General features: G+C 41.1%; 1 protein-coding gene across 1 annotated transcript in view; it reads right to left on the bottom strand.

Annotated features, from left to right (window-relative positions):
* Window positions 1-21,665, bottom strand: part of LOC129706954 (dynein axonemal assembly factor 5) — a 109,133-nt gene that overhangs the window by 29,441 nt on the left and 58,027 nt on the right. Inside the window, exons 5-8 of the mRNA XM_055651631.1 lie at window positions 20,374-20,606; window positions 17,962-18,174; window positions 15,062-15,205; window positions 2,530-2,698 (exon numbers count right to left, since the gene is read on the bottom strand). Coding sequence (XP_055507606.1) covers window positions 2,530-2,698; window positions 15,062-15,205; window positions 17,962-18,174; window positions 20,374-20,606 — 759 coding nt within the window. The remainder of the gene's footprint in view (window positions 1-2,529; window positions 2,699-15,061; window positions 15,206-17,961; window positions 18,175-20,373; window positions 20,607-21,665) is intronic.

Genomic DNA, 21,665 nt, shown 5'->3' with positions numbered 1-21,665 from the left:
CCAGAACGCAGCCGCCCGACTCATCACCCATACCAAATCCTGGCATCACATCACTCCAGTCCTCAAACAACTTCACTGGCTTCCCAGCTCCCACCGGATCACCTACAAAATCCTGATCCTCACCTACAAAGCCCTCCACCATCTGGCCCCCCCATATCTCACTGACCTCCTCTCCCCCTACCAACCCTCACGGTCCCTCAGATCCACATCAGCTGGTCTCCTCTCCATCCACAAGTCCAACCTCCGCAGTTTTGGGGACAGAGCCTTCTCCAGGGCAGCTCCCAGCCTCTGGAACTCCCTCCCCCAACTGATCCGCAATTCCGTTTCCCTCACCATCTTCCAGTCCCGACTCAAGACCCATCTCTTCACCTCTGCCTATCCTTAGCCCCACGTGCCGTCCCTTTTCATCTGTGTATTAATTGCCTCATACTGTGTTTTGTATTGAATTCTGTATTTACTTTGTGTACTAGTCATGTCTCTACTATTTATTTCATTCCCCTTACATGTTTTTCCTCTACCTGCTAAATTTTTGTAAGGTGTCCTTGAGACTCTTGAAAGGCGCCCATAAATAAAATTTATTATTATTATTATAAAATTCCACACCTCTGGTACTCCTGCCATTCAATTTTATGATCAAATTAAAATTCAATTGAATATTTTAAATGGAAAATGACGTACATTAAGAAAGGAGATGAGAAGAAATTTCTTTAGTCATTGGGTGGGGAATCTGTGGAATTCATTGCCACAAACGGCTATGGAGGCCAAGTCAATGGATGTTTTTATAGGTGGAGATTTTTAGTATTTTTTAGGTTTTGTTTTAAAGATACAGCGCGGAAAAAGGCCCTTCGGCCCACCGGATCCGCGCCGACCAGCGATCCCCACATATTAGCACTATCACTAGGGACGATTTTTACATTTACCAAGCCAATTAACCTACAAAACTGTGCGTCTTTGGAATGTGCGAGGAAACCAAAGATCTCTGAAAACCCACACAGGTCATGGGGAGAACGTACAAACTCCGTACGAACAGTTGGGATCGAACCTGGGTCTCTGGCAGCAGCTCTATCACTGCGGCACCGTGCCACCCTTTTCTTCCTGTAATCTCCAAGAATCTGTCAATCTTGAGCAGATTCTTGATTAGTATGAGTGTCTGGGTTTATGGGGAGAAAGCAAGAGAATGGGTTTGAGAGGGAAAGATAGATCAGCCATGATTGAATGGCAGAGTAGACCTGTTGAGCTGAATGGCATAATCCTGCTACTTTAGCATAAATTTAGGACTCATTCCAGATGACTTGGAGAGCCACCAGACAAGAGGTACTGCATCTTTGAAAAATCTCAGAATTCCATCCAATTTTGAAATACATCCCCATCAACGTTCCTGAACTCTACTGGATTTAAAATTATGCATTTTGTTGCGCTGCTGTTGTAATCTCACACTTGGTAGCAATATAAAAAAAATCTGAAGAGATTTAAAAAAATTACAAGGGAGAAAAATCTGTAAACAGAACAACCTCTCATTTCAAATGCCTTTATTACAAAATACAATCACACTCACTGATCAAATTTGAACAGGTTTATTCAAGTGGAAAACATGAACCTTTCTGTTGTACTAGGATCAAACCAAACATGTGTCAAGAATTGTTCTGATGAAAGAACTGAAAAATAAACCTTAATTCAACACTTTAGCATTGTTTGAAAGAAGTTTATTATTCTGGTGAAAAAGATATTGGAATAGAGTGGCTTTTATTATTTACCATGAAAGAAGTAGAATCGATAGATATATGCATGGCATTTGAATGACCACATATTTGGTCTCGTAAGCGTAGTGCGCTCATTACTCAACTGAATAACAAACGGAACACATCTGAATGGGACATTTCTGGACCCATTATGTATCATGTGCAGGCACAGGAGATTAGTTTAACCCAGCGTCATGTTTGGCACGGACATTGTGGGCCAAAAGGGCCTGTTCCTGTCCTGTACTATTGCATGTTCAACGTTCTACGATGGTCATTTGTGCCAGAAAGGTGAAGAGTGGAGCTGGCCAAATACAACATAAAGCTTAAGCAAATAAGAAAGTATTGGAAGAACTCAGCAGGTTATACAGCATCTGTAAAGGGAACGGAAAGGCAACATTTCAGATTGGGAACCTTTTTCAAAATCTGAAGAAGCTTTCCACCCCATCACAAAATGTATCTCTCCCTGCACAGATGCTGTCTGATCCACATAGTTCTTCCAGTACTTTGTATTTTGCTCAAGATTTCAGCAAATGCAGTTCCTTGCAAGTACAAAATAAAGCTTGCTCCTGTCCTCCCATAACAGATGATTGGAAATATGAATACTTGAAAGAAATACAATACAAATTCTACAGAAAGTGTTTGAAATGTCAAGAGTTTGAAAATTCTTATAGTTCAAGGAGTCACAAAATTTCAGTCAATGTAATGGAGATCATAAAATAAAACAGAAATTCAGGAACAAGATGTCAGATAATTTTAAATATGAACAGGGCATGGAATTTATCTTCCTTACCTGACTGAGTGATAATTGTTTCAAATTGCAGGTGCTGTACAGAGTATTTAGTCCACTCATGCTGAGTGTTAGCCACCCATTCAATCAGTTGCCTTATATGTAGTCTATAAAGGCCCAAAGAGTTTTCAAAGTCCTCTGCTGCAGCAAGTGAAGCTACGGTCTTCTCTACCTGCAAACAATTCATTATGAAACATGTTAGAGACGCACCTCTCAATATGGTGGCATGGAAAATTAGACATATGTAGGCTGTTAATTGCAGGTATATTGGTGCAGTTGTTATTTTCAGAGCAAACGTATTATTTGTTCCAAGCAAATTACCCAGACCTGATGGATTGCAGTTTTGTAACAACACCAAAGTTCATTTGGAGACACAAAGAAATGAAGGTTCTGGTTTACAAAAAATGCCACAAAGTGCAAGAGTAAAGGTCAGGCAACATCTCAATGGTACTTTCTTGCCACATGTACCCAGGTACCGTGATTTTTTTTTTTTTGTTGCATACTATTCAGGAAAATTGTACCATACATGGATACAATCATACCAAAGTACAAGAAGATAAGAATAGTAGATTATACTGAGGCAGTACACAAGATTCACCACGTTTCTGGCGCCAACTTGTATCCTTCCAGTTTCAAACCTCTTAAAAATATAGAGTCTTAACCTAGCCTTGAAGACCAGTTGTTCTGCATTCCATCCAAAAGACAATTCCCTGTGTTGAATGGTACTCAGCCTAAGACTCTCAGTGTGGGGACAGAGACACAAGGGGCTGCAGATGCTGTCTACAAAATGGAGAATATGGACATTTCCTTTGTTTTTTGTTGCACGGAGAGAGTCCAAAGTTCTTTTGTACAGTCAACCTCGTTGAGTTTGCAATTCAATGCTGAATCATATCAAATTTATAATTGGAGAAGAACAGATTGGCAGGAAGGCATAACATGAAACCAAACCACGAACTCCTTGAGATACAATTTTCTCAGAAAAAAAATGAAAACGCAATGGAGAGAAAGCATTCAGCAGGTACAAGTAATTCGTTTGCAAAAGGGAAACTGAATCTCTGCACATGCAAATGAATAATTTACAGAGCTTCAGGGAAGGAGAGGTGTAGCATTAATTGTTGTCTTTTCCAAAGAGCTGGCTCAGGTATGATAGGTTAAATGGAATCTTTCTAAGACTTGATGTTAAGCAATTAGCTGGACATTCTAAGCTGGACAAATTAGCTGGACACTGGCTTATGTCCATCTCCTGTGCATACTTTTCCAGTCAAAATAAATGGCAGTTAAATCTAATTGATAGACAGCTTGGAGCATTGAGATCAGACTTAACCTGCATATCGAATTTTAAGTGTAAACTTTTAATATTTTATCATAGAAGGAGAAATTCAGTTTTCATTATGTAGACCAGCCACAATCAAAGCGTTTTTAAAAAATGAACTTCAGGCAACTTTCCATAGCATTTAACACACAGATGTGACAGATACCATATTGCTACATGAAGCATAAAACTCCCTTAGTTCTTTCAGTAATGTGTTTTAACTCTGAACCTCATAATGATCACCAACTACTGCACCAACGTAATGCTCCCATTTCCCAGACCATCCATCCTTGCAGCTTTTCAGAGACAGATTGGCAATTTGTGCCTAATTACGGGAGGTTTCGTGCTGTGGCCTGAGTCCCATTGGGAAACGGATGGAGACTGCCCAAAATTATTTCACCTACGACTTTTTATAACGGGTTCAGAGAACAGAGTCCCATCTCATCATTGTAGGCTAAATTCAAACCGGTGAAAAGAGACTGCCATTTGTGCTTCCAAAATCTACAGATAGTCTAGGCTTTATATAACTCAGTTCTACATTGGATTAAAACATTCAGTGAATTGTGCACATTTCTGTATTTCTATTTAAAATGAAATCATAAGCCAGCACTCCTTACACAACATCAATTTCTAAACTGCACCAACATGTGCTTGCCTTTCAACATTGCCCTCTGACTTAGAAAGTTGTGCGTTCTCCATATCCAGCGCTCAGCCCAAACAAAACCAAGATGGTCTTGAGGGAATGCTAAGTGTCTTCTTGCAGATGAGAATAAATTGAGATACCATTTGTTCTCTCACATCCCACAATATTATTTTGAAGAACAAGGACGTTACCTCAGCCAGTGGTAATTGCTGAACCAACTTCATCCAGGCTGTGTGTAAGAAAGAACTGCAGATGCTGGTTTCCACCAAAGATAGGAACAAAATACTGTAGTAACCCAGGAAGCATCTCTGCAGAAAAGGAATAGGTGCTGTCACCTATTTTATTTCTCCAGAGATGCTGCCTGACATTAACTCCTACTCCCATTCCCACATTGACTTTTCTTGGAGGTATTGGAGGAACGGCACCTCATATTTTGCTTGGGCAGCTTACACCCCAGCAGTATGAACATCGACTTCTCTAACTTCAAGTAACCCTTGCTTTCCTTCTCTCTCCATCCCTCCCCAGTTCTCCGACCAGTCTTACTGTCTTCGATACATTTTATCTGTTTGTTTTGTTGTTACCTTCTCCCAGCTAACAATGATCTATTCTACATTTTACTTGATCTCCAATTCCCTCGTCTTGTTTTCACACCTTACACTTCCTCTCCCCTGACATCAGGCTGAAAAAGGGTCTTGACTCAAAATGTTACCAATTCCTTCTCTCCAGAGATGCTGCTTGTCCCGCTGAGTTACTCCAGCATTTTGTGTCTATCTTCGGTTTAAACCAGCATCTGCAGTTCCTTCATACACATGATGCCTGACCTGTTGAGTTACTCCAGCATTTTGTGTCTCTTTTCATCCAGACTGGTTACCTGGTCATTATTAAACTGCTATATGTGGGACCGTATATCTCCTATATATTGGCGAGACCAAGCGCAAATTGGACAACTGTTTCGCTAAACACCTGTACTCAGTCCTCCATGACCGACACGATCTCCCATTTGCCAAACATTTTAACTCCCCTTCAATTTCCCATACTGACCTTTCTGTCCTGGGCCTCCTCCACTGTCAGAATGAGGCCACATGCAAATTGGAGGAAGTTGGGCAGCCTACAACCCTGTGGAATGAATATTGATTTATCTAATTTTAAGTAACCCTTGCATTCCCTCCATCTATGTTCCTCCCCCATCCTAGTCGTCCTTCTAGTTCCACTGTATCCATATATCTCTTTGTTATCACCTCTTCAACAGCCAACAAAGGACCAATGTGGGCTCGACCTTTCCTTGGTCATCGGTGCTGGCTCTGATTTGTTCTGAACCTTTTCATACTTCTACTATCCCTCTCCTCTGACTCCCAGTCTGAAGAAGAGTCTCAACCCAAAATATCACCTGTTCCTTTTCTCTAGGGATGCTGCCTGACCTGCTGAGTTACTCCAGCATTTTGTGTCTATCTTCGGTCTAAATCAGCATCTGCAGTTCCTTCCTACATATATGTAGAACTTAGTTGTGTGCAATGCATTAGTAATCTTTTCTGTTTATCTGTTTTACAATAGTGATTGGACTTCAAAAGCATATCATTGACTGAGGAGGTTGACTGATAGGTTGTGAAAGCTAGCATATCAATCTCACATCTTTATTATTAATTATAGAGAAAGTTGGCAACTGCAAAATCAGTTCTGACCTGGTGTGGATGGAGGAAATGAAAATTATGAGATAGGGTCAATAGTAAGAACCTTTTCCCCCAAGAATGGAAATGTCAAATACAACAGGGAATAGCTTTAAAGTGATAGGGGCAAAGTTCAAAAGAGATGTGCAGGGCAACGTTTTTTTAAACAAAGGGTGATTAAAAAGAATACACTACCAGGGTGATGGTGGAGGCAGATACGAAAATGGCATTTAAGAGGTTTTTGGAAAGGCACATAGATATGCGGGGAATGGAGGAATATGGATCATATGCCAACAGATCAGGGTTGGTCTTGGCATTATATTCGGCACAGATATTGTGGGCCAAAGGGCATGTTCCAGTGCTCTACAGTTCTATGGCGAAGATAGACACAAAATGCTGGAGTAACTCAACGGGGCGGGCAGCATCACTAGAGAGAAGGAATGGGTGATGTTTCAGGTCGAGATCCTTCTTCAGACACCCATTTCTTCTTTCTAGAGATGTACCTGTCCCGTTGAGTTACTCCAGCATTTTGTGTCTATCTTCGGTGTAAACCAGCATCTGCAGTTCCTTTCTACACTGCTGTAATTTCTACATGGTGAACCCAAAATGTATAAAAATGGCCTTTATTAAAATCTGACAATGTGCACTTTAACCACATGTGATTTTTTTCTATTACAAATCTCAAATTGTAGAGTACAGAGGCAAATAAATAAATGATGGGTCTTTGTTCCAAACATTATGGAGGGCACTGTATGTGGGATATGTAGGAGAGTTATGCTGTGGTTCCAAGGCAGTCTGTAAGTGTAATACAAAAGGAGATGAGGGAATTGAATGCAACATCTCCAAGTTTGCGGATGACACAAAGCTGGGGGGCAGTGTTAGCTGTGAGGAGGACGCTAAGAGGCTGCAAGGTGACTTGGATAGGTTGGGTGAGTGGGCAAATGCATGGCAGATGCAGTATAATGTGGATAAATGTGAGGTTATCCACTTTGGTGGCAAAAACAGGAAAGTAGACTATTATCTGAATGGTGGCCGATTAGGAAAAGGGGAGATGCAACGAGACCTGGGTGTCATGGTACACCAGTCATTGAAAGTAGGAATGCAGGTGCAGCAGGCAGTGAAGAAAGCAAATGGTATGTTAGCATTCATAGCAAAAGGATTTGGGTATAAGAGCAGGGAGGTTCTACTGCAGTTGTACAGGGTCTTGGTGAGACCACACCTGGAGTATTGCATACAGTTTTGGTCTCCTAATCTGAGGAAAGACATTCTTGCCATAGAGGGAGTACAGAGAAGGTTCACCAGATTGATTCCTGGGATGGCAGGACTTTCATATGAAGAAAGACTGGATAGACTCGGCTTGTACACGCTAGAATTCAGAAGATTGAGGGGGGATCTTATAGAAACTTACAAAATTCTTAAGGGGTTGGACAGGCTAGATGCAGGAAGATTATTCCCGATGTTGGGAAAGTCCAGAACTAGGGGTCACAGTTTAAGGATAAGAGGGAAGTCTTTTAGGACCGAGATGAGAAAATCATTTTTTACACAGAGAGTGGTGAATCTGTGGAATTCTCTGCCACAGAAGGTAGTTGAGGCCAGTTCATTGGCTATATTTAAGAGGGAGTTAGATGTGGCCCTTGTGGCTAAAGGGATCAGGGGGTATGGAGAGAAGGCAGGGATGGGATACTGAGTTGGATGATCAGCCATGATCATATCGAATGGCGGTGCAGGCTCGAAGGGCCGAATGGCCTACTCCTGCACCTATTTTCTATGTTTCTATGTTTCTATGAGTTTGCTCCAAACCCACTTCACATGGGACACCAATGGCTTTTCATAACATTTTACCAGTTAAATTCAAGGACTGGTTCTGAAATTTAAGCAAATTATTTTTGGCACAACACAACTTCTGAGAATGTTATCATGTGAATGTTGATACTACAAAGGCAATTCAGCATCTCAACAATTAAGGTAAAGAAGTCATTCCCTTTATTAAATAATCAGTCAATGGATTTGCATGAATATGCGCTTTGGATCAACACTTCAAAAAAGACATATAACTTTTCAGAGATTTCAAAGACATTGATGCATGATACAACTGTAGAACAACCTTGCCTGTTCATAACGCAGGAAGTGAAAATTATTCCCAGTATGTGTTCCAAAGTTCTCACCACAAGTGAAACAAGTGAATGACCAAACGTAGACACAAAATACTGGAGTAACTCAGGCAGTATTTCTGGAGAAAAGGAATAGGTGACATTTCGGGTCATGACCCTTCTTCAGACTGAGAGTCAAGGGAGAGAGAAACTAGAGGTATGAAAGGGTACTAAGAACAAATGAATGAAAGGTATGAAAAGAACAAATCAAAGCCAGCACTAATGATCAAGGTCAGGTGGAACCCACAATGGTCCTTTGTTGGCTGTGGAAAAGGTGATAACAAGGGCATACGAACAGTGAAATTAAGCAGTACGACAGTAAAATGTCTAAGATGTGGGGAGGAAAGGAGAGAGTGCTGGGTTGTAAGCTGCCCAAGCAAAATGTGAGATGCTGTTCGTCAATTTGCGTTGGTTTATGACCGATGACCACGTGGGAGACAATCTCACAAGTGAGCTGCATGATGTGGCAGCTGGATAAAGTTTAAAGCATACTGGTCAATAAATGGAAAACTAGTAGTTGTGGAGTCCAGTCTCTTTACAAGGAAAGAAAGAACCACAAGGAAGGAAAGAACATTGGACTGGTGCTTCTGTCACTCTAGCAGACTACATCAATGACTGGAACCGTATTTGTTGGCATTCAAGGCTTCTGGGTAATTGCAATGTGCATCGTGCAAGTAGATACCCAGCAAAAGTTTTTTTGGGGTTTTTTTTGTCCCTGCTTCAGAGTATCCACGAGAGGCAATTTGATCACAGAAACAGGGCAGCACGGTGATGCAGCAGTAGAGTTGCTGCCTTACAGCGCCAGAGACCCGGGTTCGATCCTGACTACGGGTGCTGGTTTGAACAAAGTTTGTACGTTTTCCCCCTGACCTGCGTGGTTTTTCGCTGGGATCCCCAGTTTCCTCCTACACTCCAAAGATGTTTGGGTTTGTAGGTTAATTGCCTTGTTATAATTGTAAATTGTCCCTTGTGTGTGTGTAGGATAGTGTTATCCTACTGGTCGATGCAAAAAGGGCTTGTTTCCACGCTGTACCTCTGAACTATAAATTAAACACTAAGACACACATGCGCGCGTGCGCGCACATACACACACGCAGTTTCAACTCATAGGAAAATTCTGATTCATTCTGTCCGTCCTTTAATCAGATCAGGAAATGGAACAAGTTGAAAATAGCTGCAGCTTTTTTGTTCCCCTCTAAAAAAAGTAAATGGAAACTGGACATGTCTTTTGCTTCATTATTTTATTTAAAATTAACATTTGGAGTGAGCAGCGACAGTTACGGCTCAGAATCAGAGAACAGGGGTTGCTTGCTGAAATATTTCCAATGACTTCACACGAAAGCCTTAATTAGATTAGAATACAGCACATAGCATTCTCAGACAAAGACGCTCAGAAAAAAACCCATTTGCAAGCACTTAATATTAATTATTGCAGCAGTTTACGGAAGAAAATCAGCAAAATCGCAAACAGCTGTAGAGCCAGAGGCCACTCCTCTATTAAAAAGATTAACTCAAGTCAACCATTCGGCCCCTTTGAGACTGCTCCACCATTTCATAAGATCATGGGTGAACTGATTATGGGCTTTCAACTTCATTTTCCCACCTGATTCCTGTAATCCCCGATTCATCTTTGCATTGACTTGCCATTCACATTTCTCTGTGGTGGAGAAATGCAAAGATTTACCACTTAGAAGAAATTCCTCTTCATCCAAGTCTTAGATAGGTGACTCTAAGATTTGGATAAGGTGGCACCGTGGCGCAGCGGTAGAGTTGCTGCCTTACTGCAACAGAGACCCGGGTTCAATCCTGACCATGGGTGCTGTCTGTATGGAGTTTGTACATTCTCCCTGTGACCGTGTGGGATTTCACCGACCGCCACCCACACTCCAAAGACGTACAGGTTTATAGGTTACTTGGCTTCGGTAAAAATTGTAAGTTGTCCCCATTGTGTAGGACAGTGCTCGTGTATGGGGTGAACACAGGTTGGTGGACTCGGTGGGCCTGTTTCCACGCTGTATCTCTAAAGTCTAAAGTGACAACTCCTTACCCTGAGACGGACCTTCATATTTTAGATTGCCATACACGAGGAAAAATTCTCATCATCTCTATCCTGTCAAACCTCCTCAAATTCTGAGATGCTACTGCTCCTGAGAGTATGAATCTAGTTCACGCTATCTTTGCTAACAAAGCAACCCCATCAGTCCAGGAATCAGTTTGGTGAACCTTCTCTTCACTTCAAGTGCTGAACCAAAGTGCCTGAGACAAGGGGACTTAAGCCGTACCACGCACTCCAAGTGTTGTCTCACCAACGTTTGGGCTATTTTCTTAAGTCCTCTCTTTCTTTTACTCCATCCTTCTTATAATGAAGGCAAATTAAACTTTGACCTTTATTGTAAGGAAGGTGGAGGCCAATTGGCTTCCCTAATTATTAGGTTGCTGTTTCTTGCTAACCTTAAACTATCTTAAATTTTGTGATGACTATTTCTTGAAACTTAATATAAATCATGAAAGGCAAAGAACCATCTCAATTTAATGGAGGTCCAATGTATCCTAGAAAATTAAAACTATTTACGCTTTGAATCATTAAAAAGATTTTAGACAATTTTGGATGAATGATAATCGATCTTTATGCAATATTCATGCAAATAATGGGCCCATGCATTAATTATCACTTCTTGCAGTTAATTTAAGACCAACCCAAAGCACCATGCAACCAACAAATTAATTTCAGAGAGTAATAAATGTTGAATGCCAGAAACATGACAACCTATTTGTTGACAACAAGCTCCTAAGTAGCTTGCTAACAAATGATCCTTTTTAGTAAAGTGTGTCGAAAAGGACTGCAAATGCTGGTTAATACCGAAGATAGACATAAACTGCTGGAGTAACTCAGTGGGTCAGGCAGTGTCTCAGGAGAAAAAAGGATGGGTTAAGTTTCATGTTGGGAACTTTCTTCCGACGTTTTTCTCCAGAGATGCTGCCTGACCTGCTGAGTTACTCCAGCACTTTGTGTCTATCCTTTACAGTAACGTTGGTGAATTGATGAACATTCAATGGGACCCCCAAAGATTCTGCTATGAAAATATTAAAAGACCAATCACTTTTTCTCTTTATGGTGGTCAATCAGCACAACTGTGAATTGAATTTTCATTGATGAGGTCAAGGAAAAATTAGCTTCAAACATCACAAAAGTAAAGAGAAAATGTGGATTGAGTTAAGATTTTCTAATCCAATTCCTTGGACTCCTGGCTAAAGTTAATGCTTTTATGAACAATAGAAAATATTATAATTTGTTAGTCACAGCGCTGTTATTTGTAGGACCTTGTTCCGTACACATATGTTGTCACATTGCAAAACTAATTCATTGGTTGCAATGTACTTTGGAAAGGCATAAGACACTATATGTATGCAATTTATTTTACTCTGCAAGAATTTTTAGTGACAAGAAATGCCAATGATTCAATATTTAGTCAAGCCCCACCTAACATCCTTCTCACCTAATCCATCAAATCTTTCTCCATCAATAAACTTTTTATCCAGCAATATTCCAATAGCATTATTTTATTAATTTATACTTGTATTACAACGGAGACCACATAATTAAATGTACTTCATTAGCTGCAAAGTACTTTGAGACATCCGGAGGCTGTCAAAGACGCAACATATAAACAAGTTCCTCCTTTGTTTATTATTTAGTTGCCTGATCCTCCTTCGAGTATCATATTCCAGCTGATTTCCTTCTTTAGACCTAAATACTCGTCAACGTGAACAAATGGTCTGGGTGGGTTTTGTCAATTCCTTTTCATAAACTCAAAAACTTCTATTGGGTCACCTGGAAGTTTCCTACTTTATTAAATCAATGAGACCAAAGTAAATAGCTTTGACTGTCCTCGTAACTTAAACTGCCAAGACAAAGTTCACCGCCTGACTTTCAAAATCAGTAATGTATTTCCAGCAATTAGTTAAGAATCGTGACTGCTCTTGATGGAATGTCAAAGCCATCTGAACAGCAATTTCCCAACCTCTAAAAATGTCGTCTATCCATTAATAATGCAATCCACCATTTTCTTTACCCTCTCTGTACCACACTCTTATTGGTCTATCTTGCCTTGTAACATTGCTAATTTTACGTCTACGTTTAAATAGCTACAAGAGCCACCTATTCCTGGAGTAACTCAGCGGATCAGGCAGCATCTCTAGAGAACGGTAACATTAGCAATTAACATTTCAAAGTAACATTAGCAAATCTGTAGATGACACAAAGCTGGGTGTCAGTGTGAACTGTGAGGAGGATGCTATGAGAGTACAGGACGACTTGGACAGGTTGGGGGAGTGGGCAGATGCATGGCAGATGAAGTTTAATGCAGATAAATGTCAGGTTATCCACTTTGGTAAGAAAAACAGGAAGGCAGATTACTATTTAAATGGCATCAAGTTGTGAAAAGGGGAAGTACAACGGGATCTGGGGTCCTTGTACATCAGTCTATGAAAGTAAGCATGCAGGTACAGCAGGCAGTGAAGAAAGCTAATGGCATGTTGGCCTTTATAACAAGAGGAATCGAATATAGGAGCAAAGAGGTCCATCTGCAGTTGTACAGAGCCCGAGTGAGACCACACCTGGAGTATTGTGTACAGTTTTGGTCCCCTAATTTGAGGAAGGGCATTCTTGCTATTGAGGGAGCGCAGCGTAGGTTTACAAGATTAATTCCCGCGATGGCGGGACTGTCATATGTTGAGAGAATGGAGCAGCTGGGCTTGTACACTCTGGAGTTTAGAAGGATAAGAGGGGCTCTTATTGAAACATATAAGATTGTTAAGGGTTTGGACACGCTAGAGGCAGGAAACATGTTCCCGATGTTGGGGGAGTCCAGAACCAGGGGCCATAGTTTAAGAATAAGGAGTAAACCATTTAGAACGGAGACGAGGAAACATTTTTTCTCACAGAGAGTGGTGAGTCTGTGGAATTCTCTGCCTCAGAGGGCAGTGGAGGCGGGTTCTCTGGATGCTTTCAAGAGAGCTAGATAGGGCTTTTAAAAATAGCGGAGTCAGGGGATATGGGGAGAAGGCAGGAACAGGGTACTGATTGGGGATGATGAGCCATGATCACATTGAATGGCGGTGCTGGCTCGAAGGGCCAAATGGCCTACTCCTGCACCTATTGTCTATTGTCTACGTCTTCAGACAATGGCTGAGAAACTTATTCTCAGTTATGCCTTATCATTTGCTTCACATTCTGACAACATTTGTCCACTCAACAGCTACACTTCCAGCAACGTTACCACACACTGTAGAAGGCACCAACAGCAATACCGAGATATCGTAGAAGGCACCAACAGCAGTACCCAGATACTGTGCTCTCAACTAATAATTTAAATGGTGGTCCTTGGCTTCCCATTATATAGAGCCTATTTTCTATCTGATGGTGCTTTTCACACATTTCATTTTTGTTCTTTCACAGGTTATAAGTATTGCCAATATTGTTCCCCATCTCTAACTTCCTCTGAGAAGATAATGGTGATCCGGCTTCTTGGATTGCTGTTGAAATGTGGTAAAGGTGTTAAACATAGAACAATACAGCACAAGAACAGGCCTTTTGTCCTACAATATCTGTGCCAAACATGATGCCATGATCAACTCTTATACTCCATATTCCTCCATTCCCTGAAAATCTGTATGCTATCCAAAAATCTCTTAAATACCACCATCCTATCGGCTGCAACCACCACTACCAGCAGCGGTTTCCAGGCGCTCATTACTCTGTAAAAAACATGTCCTGCACATCGCCTTTAAATTTTATCCTTCTCACCTTAAAGCTATGCTATCTAATATTTGAAGTTTCCATCCTGGGAAAAAGACCTCTCTTAATTCTATACACTTCTATCAGGTCTGCCTGCAAACTCCAACCAGCATTCTGAAGAATACAATTCAAGCTTGTTGTCAGGTATAGAGATTAAAAACTATTTACTACAGTCATTACTTGGTAAAGCAAAGCTTTAACAAAAGTGTTTCGAAAACCCAAGTAATTAAAAATGGAATTTTACCAGAAATCTGGAACATTTTGTCGTTGGTCAAACATCAAAGTTTTAAGGTCAGTTTATTGTCACATGTACCAGTTAAGGTATAGTGAAATTTGAGTTACCATGATCCCTTGTTCTCAAATACATGTGATTATCCTTTAGCTAATTACACTAAGTACCATTCAAGTTCAAAATTAAAGCAAATCTATATCATAGTGCTAGAGGACATAAGTAATTGCCATTTAGACTTCACAAGGTACCAACAGCAACTTTAGTGCACCTTTATGACAAGGCCAATTATAGGGTCAGAACCAGGATGGATTAGAGATGGCTGTGGACAAAGGTAAGACTGAAGTAATGAGGGATCGAGAAAATAAATCAAGGGAAAAGGAACATAGAAATACACATTGCTCTGGACCAGTGACCAAATTATTTCTATTGCAATCCATTTGCTAAGATTATATATTTTTTCATTGTACCTAGAATTACATTTAAAGACATAGGATCAATTCAATCTATTCAACATTTCTTCCACTGAAAACCACTTCAACTCTCAGCAGAGCTAAACTCCTTATGAGATGGAACTTTAGCCATAAATTAACATATACCCCAAATTAAAGCTGAAAGACAGTGAACCCATTCATTTAGGCTTTGAAATGGTTGGCTTTCAGAAGAAGAAAAAAAAAATCATCGGCAAATTACAAATGAACTTTATTTAACTAACTGATGTGGTTTTCACTTTGTAATACCTTGTTTTCCAGCTCTCGGTCAGATGTCATGGAGAGAATTGTCACCAGCACTTTAAGAAGTGGCAGATTGATTTCACTGCATTGTCTGCCACATACTGTAATTAAGATCTGTACACACAGAAGCAATTGTTCCAAGTATTCCACCTAGAGAAAGAAAAGAATCAATTAAAGTCTTGCACTGAAAATGCACTTCCCATTTCACTTGCTAACGTATGTTTTTTATTATTATATATATAATATATATGAATAGAGCCCCAAGGGAATTAATAAGACCTTAATGGAAATTACAAATTTGTTCCAAATTTGATCCCCAAGCTATGTTAAAAACGTTCACATCAATACGAACCTACATGTGTTTTTGATATATTAAAACTGCTCAGGTTGTTCTGGTGAGAACAGAAGCAAAGAGTGCACTTCAGGGCTATCACTGGAAACTATACGCACCACACAGGTCATCAGCTGTTTCTTACACATCAACGACCTGCTATGAAAAGTAGTAGACACCAGATAAAATTTCTACCCCCTTTCCAGGCACAAGTATTGGAAGGGAACACAGAAACACACATTACTATGGACCAGTGACCAAGTTATTTCTGATGCAATCCATTTACTAGGATTATTTTTTTTTCATTGTACATTGATTTATATTTAAAAACAGAGGATCAATTCAACTTATTAAACATTTCCACCATGCAATACCACTTCACTTGGTAAATGTTTTTATCAACAACCAACATTGATGGATGTACTTTTCAACATTACCATCTTTGGATATTTAATCTCCCCCATATTATGCTACGTATCTATGGAACCCTTCATTTTCATCTATTTGATTCCTAGTTTTATGAAAGTGCCAAAAAATCATTGCTAAACTAAAAGAGAGATTTACTAAGTGTGACCTCAATATGTACGAAAGAGCCGCTCTCTTTGTAAAAATACAATATTTTTTCCTCCCTCGTCTTGTTTAGACAAAAGCCACAAACCCATTTTCTCATACCATTTTCTCATAGGTTGTCATTAATGCAACAGATTTCAAAGACATGGATCCAATTTCAGTCAGCTGGGTTGCCAGGTGCAAAATTTGGCTAAGAACACAGGTAAAAAGCCTCCATACAAGGAGCTGAATACTTATTGAAAGGAATGAATTTCCTTCCATAACAAAGGATCTCAATTGGCCATTTTACTGATTATCATTAGTTTTTTTTTCAGCAACTACTATTAACACCTGTCTGAGATCTGTGGAAAGAACTTGCATCCAGGTAAAATCTATACACTTTGTTTCATAGAAAGGAAATTTTACTTTTGCTTTTCATAAGGCTGAACAGATGACACTGGGCACCAACTTACCTCCCGTCAATGGTCATGACCTACGTGTTCATAAACAGTATAAAATTTATAATCTGAAGCTTTTTAAACAAGTTCCAATCAGGAGGAGAAAAATGAAGGGGAAAAAAGCAATTAGAAAATTAGCACCATCGATCCTTCTCGTTACAGTGGCTAATTTGTTTCCAATAGATCAATCTTAACTTGACCTACATACAGCATGTCAAACTATATGTTCAGCAGCTTTCAGCAGTGAGCAAAAGAAATGGTAAGAAATGTCTGTGTTAAATCATGTCAATAAGTAAGAATTTAATTGTCCAGTCTGGATTAAATTCTAGAAACAAGGAACTGGAAGATGCCGTTTAATACACAAAAGGACACAAAGTGCTGGAGTAACACAGCAGGTCAGGCAGCATCTCTCAAGAACATGGATAGGTTTCTGATTTCTGAAGAAAGGCCTCGATCCGAAACATCACCTGTCCATGTTCTACAGAAATGCTGCCTGACCTGCTGAGTTACTCCAGCAGAGTGAGTCCTTTTGAGGATTAAATTCTGTTCTGACTAATGCCAAAGGAGCATTGAAAGGTGCACTCAAAGCATTGCTAGTGCTTGGTGAACCCTACTTGTGAAGAAATGGTTTCCCATGCATTAGGCGTGGCACCCAAATAATTCATTCATTCCAACACCACCCTCTCTAGGGAACAACTGAGTCACATTATCTTCGACGATCCAACCAAGGAATTGCATGCAACCCGTGTCAAAAATATAATCTAAATATTTTATGACAATAGTTGAACACTTCCACACTTGCAAGGATGTGTTTGGGCATTGGTATTGAAAGAATGATGAAAATGCAAAGAAAATTAAAACTGACAAAGTTGAAAATACTCAGCAGGTCAGATGGAATCTATGTAACAGACCCAGATATTTCCAAAGGGTTTTCCAATAACATCTGTGTATCACTCAGAAAACATGTCACCATATAATTATACAGGATGTCAAGGTGACATACAATGAGACAAAAACTGAAACAAATGCACGAGCTATGATTGACACCAGTAAAATCATTCAAGGATGCCACATGGAATTGCAGATGCTGCTTTACAAAAAAAAGGCACAAAATGCTGGAGTAATTCAACAGGTCAGGAGCATCTCCAGAGAACAAGGAATGAAGACAGGACCTCTCTTCAGACTGATTGATAGGTGATGTGTCAGGTCGGGCCCCTTCTTCAGTCCCAGCCTGAAATGTCACCTATCCACGCTCTCCAGAGATGCTGCCTGACTGATGCTGCCTGACCGGCTGAGTTACTCCAGCACTTTGTGTCTTTCATCATTCAAGGGTGCCTTTGTCCGTTCATCTTCTCTCGCTTTCACTGCCCCCACACTTGCAGAAACCCATTAAATCAGTAATTATTTCCATTTTTGATGCTAGGTTATCAACCCCAGATTCTCTTGGACCCACTGAGTATTTCTAGTGTTTTTGATTTCAGATTTCCAACATCAAGCTCTTTTCCGGAATACTAAGCTTTGAGAAGGATGTGTAGGTGACAGACCTATGCCTTTTTGTTGATATTTACCTTTGCAGATACTTCACATGTGTCAGGAAGTGCCAGAGCTGCTCCGATTGTAACCAGATGTGGATGTAGAGCCTGTGCTGAGCTGCCCCGTATGACTGCGCCCAACACCATAAGATGAGCGGTGCAAGCAGATTTTTCGATCGCCGTCAGAATCAATTTCAAAGACACCTCCGGTTCCACAAAGGTTCCAATCAGCTCTGCTGCTTTCACAGACTAAAAATCACAAAGCGAACAGGAAGTCAAGAGTTGCATTCTTTTTAAGCTTTATCTCGCCAATTTGCAGTATTTATAAAGTCATACAGCATGGAAACAGGCCGCTCATGTCCCATTTAAAACGGTCCCATTTGTTGTGTGTGATGAGCAGATTGGTATTTAAACTGTTAAAATACAAACCTTATGCCTAAGTCCCTATTATCCCTCTAAACCTTTCCTATATACGTACCTGTCTAACTATCTTTTAAATGTTATTATAGTACCTGCCTCAGCTACCACCTTTGGCAGCTCATTCCATATACTTGCCACCATATCTTTAGAGAAACAGCGCAGAAACAGACCCTTCGGCCCACCGAGCCTACGCCAACCAGTGATCACCCCGTACACTAGAACGACCCTATACACTGGGGACAACCTACAATTTTACAAAAGCCAATTAACTTCAAATCTGTATGTCTTTAGAGTGTGGGAGGAATCCCATGGGAGAATGTGGGAGAATGTGTAAACTATGTACCGACTCCACATGCAGTCAGGATCGAACTCGGGTCTCTGGTGCTGGAAGGCAGCAATACCACTGCACCACTCTGCTGCCCACATGTATGATAAAGTTGCCCCTCTGGTTCCTACTAAATCTATCCCCTCACCTTAAGCCTATATCCTCTGGTTCTTGATTTCCCCACCCTGGATAAAAGCCTCTGTGCATTCATCCTATCAATTCCCCTTGTGATTTTATACACCTCTAGAAGATCACCCCTGAGCCTCCAGCACTCCAAAGAATAAGTCTGTGTACCCACTTCCAGGTTTACGAGCTGCTTCCCTACCATTACTAGAATAAGGTTTATATTTTAACTGCTTAAGTACCAATCAGCCTGGCACTATCTCCACACTCAACAATTTGCTCAGACATCTTAGAAATATAATATAGTAACATAAAAATAAGAGTTTTTTCACAGGTTTCAATATAAATAATAACTGAGAGGGACAAAGGAGATGTGTAGGGCAATTTTGTTTTTACAGCGATGGGTGCCTGGAACTTGGAGATCAATAGTTTCTTGATTAGTAATGGACCTGTCCCACTGTCAAGTCGTAGCAGGTTGCTGAAAAATCGGCGACTTGAACGGCGACTGTCAGAGTGGAACACATATACACGTACACACATCGCTTCCTTCACCAGCCAGTTATGCAAGCGGGGGACAGGGCAAGCAGCGGAGCACTGTCTGAGTGAAATTCACACGGTGCAAAGCCGCCAATGTGATACAGACACACACAAGAAGGTTGACGCTATAATTAAGACGGTGAAAGCATAGTGTACGGGAAGGATCACTTAAGTCCTTTAAAAGAGGGGCGGAGAGGGGGGAGAAGAAGTGGAGACAACTTTTAAGAAGCCAGAGATACACGGCTGTGAAGCTCGGCCGACATTAACATTACCAGTCAGTTATCCTTGGTTCTGAAAACTACTGTTTATGGGGTTTTTTCCCCAATGGGCCAATGAGATTCATCGGTCAGCACCGGCAACAACCTACGAGAACCTACGACCTCCTGGTGACCCACTGCCACTGCACCTACGGCACGAGAATTCTCGCTAATCTCCATGGCAGCTTCATTCTGGTTGCCGGTAATTTTTCAACAGAATAACGGCGCCCAGAATGAAGCCGCGACTAGTTCCGAGAATGCGGGAACTACTCACGACCATGATGGCGACTCCCCGGCCAACACCCACGAACATGTGGCTACCGCATAGTCTCCTGTAGTTGCCTAAAAAGTCACCTGTGGGACAGGCCCATAAGGCTATCAAAGGTTATAGGGAGAAGGCAGGAGAATAGGATTGAGGGGAATGATAGAACAGCCATGATTGAATGGCAAAGTAGAATGTATGGGTCGAATGGCCTACTTCTGCTCCTATGACTTATGAACATGAACACAGGGGTTGATACGATAGTGGCATGTAAGAGTCTTTTAGATAGGCACATGGATATATAGAGAATGGATCACATGCAGGCAGAGATTAGTTTAACATGGTGTCATGTTCGGCACAGACATTGTGGGCTGAAGTGCCCTCTTACATTGCACCTAGTGTGCAGGATAGAACTAGTGTATGGGGATCACTGGTCGGTGCGGCTTCTGAGAATTTCTAAACTAAACTAAACTGTGTTGCAATGTTTTATGTTCCAACTGAGAGCAAGGAAGGCAGATACATACGTTTTGAACCACAGTTTTCTCCTCATCTGAACAAGATCGGTACAAGGTGCTGAGCAGCAGCTCCATGTGCTGAGTGATGTGGTCCTCAGCATGGAACAGCAGAATGATCAGGAGGTCTGATGCTTTGACGCGGGTTGCTGGAACCCAGTCGGTAATGTCTCGACTGACTGCTGGCAAAATTTTGAATAAGTTCCGAAACATCAACTCCCGGCACCCAAGTCCAGGCCGTTCCGCTGCAACAAAACAAAAATCTTGTCCAAATATCATATCTAAATTGCCAATTCCAAGGTTAAACACAGCTTTTGCTGTAAATTGATTAAATTTTAGATGTACAGCATGGAAATGTGCCTTTCGGCCCACCGAATCCACACAAAATATCGATCACCCATTCACACTGATTCTATGTTGCCCCATCTTTCCATCCACTCTCTAGACACTAGGTGAAATATACAGAAGCCGATTAACACAAAATCCCCCATGTCTTTGGGATGTGAACGGAAACCTGAGCACATGGAGGAGTCCCACTTGGTCAAAGGGAGAATGCGTAAACTCCACACAGAACAAATCAGAGCCGGCACCGATGACCAAGCTAATAGTACCTGCCTCAACTACCTGCTCCGGCAGCTCGTTCCATATATCTACCAATGCCTTGGTCATCGTTGCTGGCTTGGATTTGTTCTGATCCTTTTCATTCCTCTAGTTTCCCTCTCCCCTGACTCTCAGCCTGAAGAAGGGTCTTGTCCCAAAACGTCACCTACTCCCTTTCTCCAGCTATATTCAACAGTTGCAGCAATTTAATATATAAAAAAAGCACAAATACAAATTTGGCATAGTCAACAAATTTAATAAAATGAAATATTCAATTCATGTTCAGCAGTAAGAAGGAGCTATTGCATATCACTAAACAAGGGGCATATCTGATATTGAAATGCAGTTTCAAGGAAGTCTGTTGCATAAGATATCCCGATCAGCACCTGCAGTGGTCAGTTGGATAGAAGGACATAAAGTGCTTGAGTAACTCAACATGTCGTTTTGATGGGGACCTGATTGTTGAGGGGGAAGTGAAAAATGCTGGGAGAGTGGGAGAGCGGAGAGGCTGGACAAAGCATGGCAGGTATAGGTGGGCACGGGAGACCAGGCGGATTGGGGGCGGTTTTGATAGGCTGATGGTTGGAACAAATACCAGAGATTAAAACAGAAGATGTGAGACAGAAGGACTGAAGAGTTGCAAATTGTGAAACCAGAGAAAGGAATGTGGGAGGAGAGAGAAGTAGGTGCGGTTTGGGTAGAGG

Source organism: Leucoraja erinacea, chromosome 20, assembly GCF_028641065.1.
Source record: "Leucoraja erinacea ecotype New England chromosome 20, Leri_hhj_1, whole genome shotgun sequence".
Taxonomy (NCBI): Eukaryota; Metazoa; Chordata; class Chondrichthyes; order Rajiformes; family Rajidae; genus Leucoraja; species Leucoraja erinaceus.
Note: the sequence above shows the minus strand (reverse complement) of the source record. Positions and strands in the feature narration are given on the sequence as shown.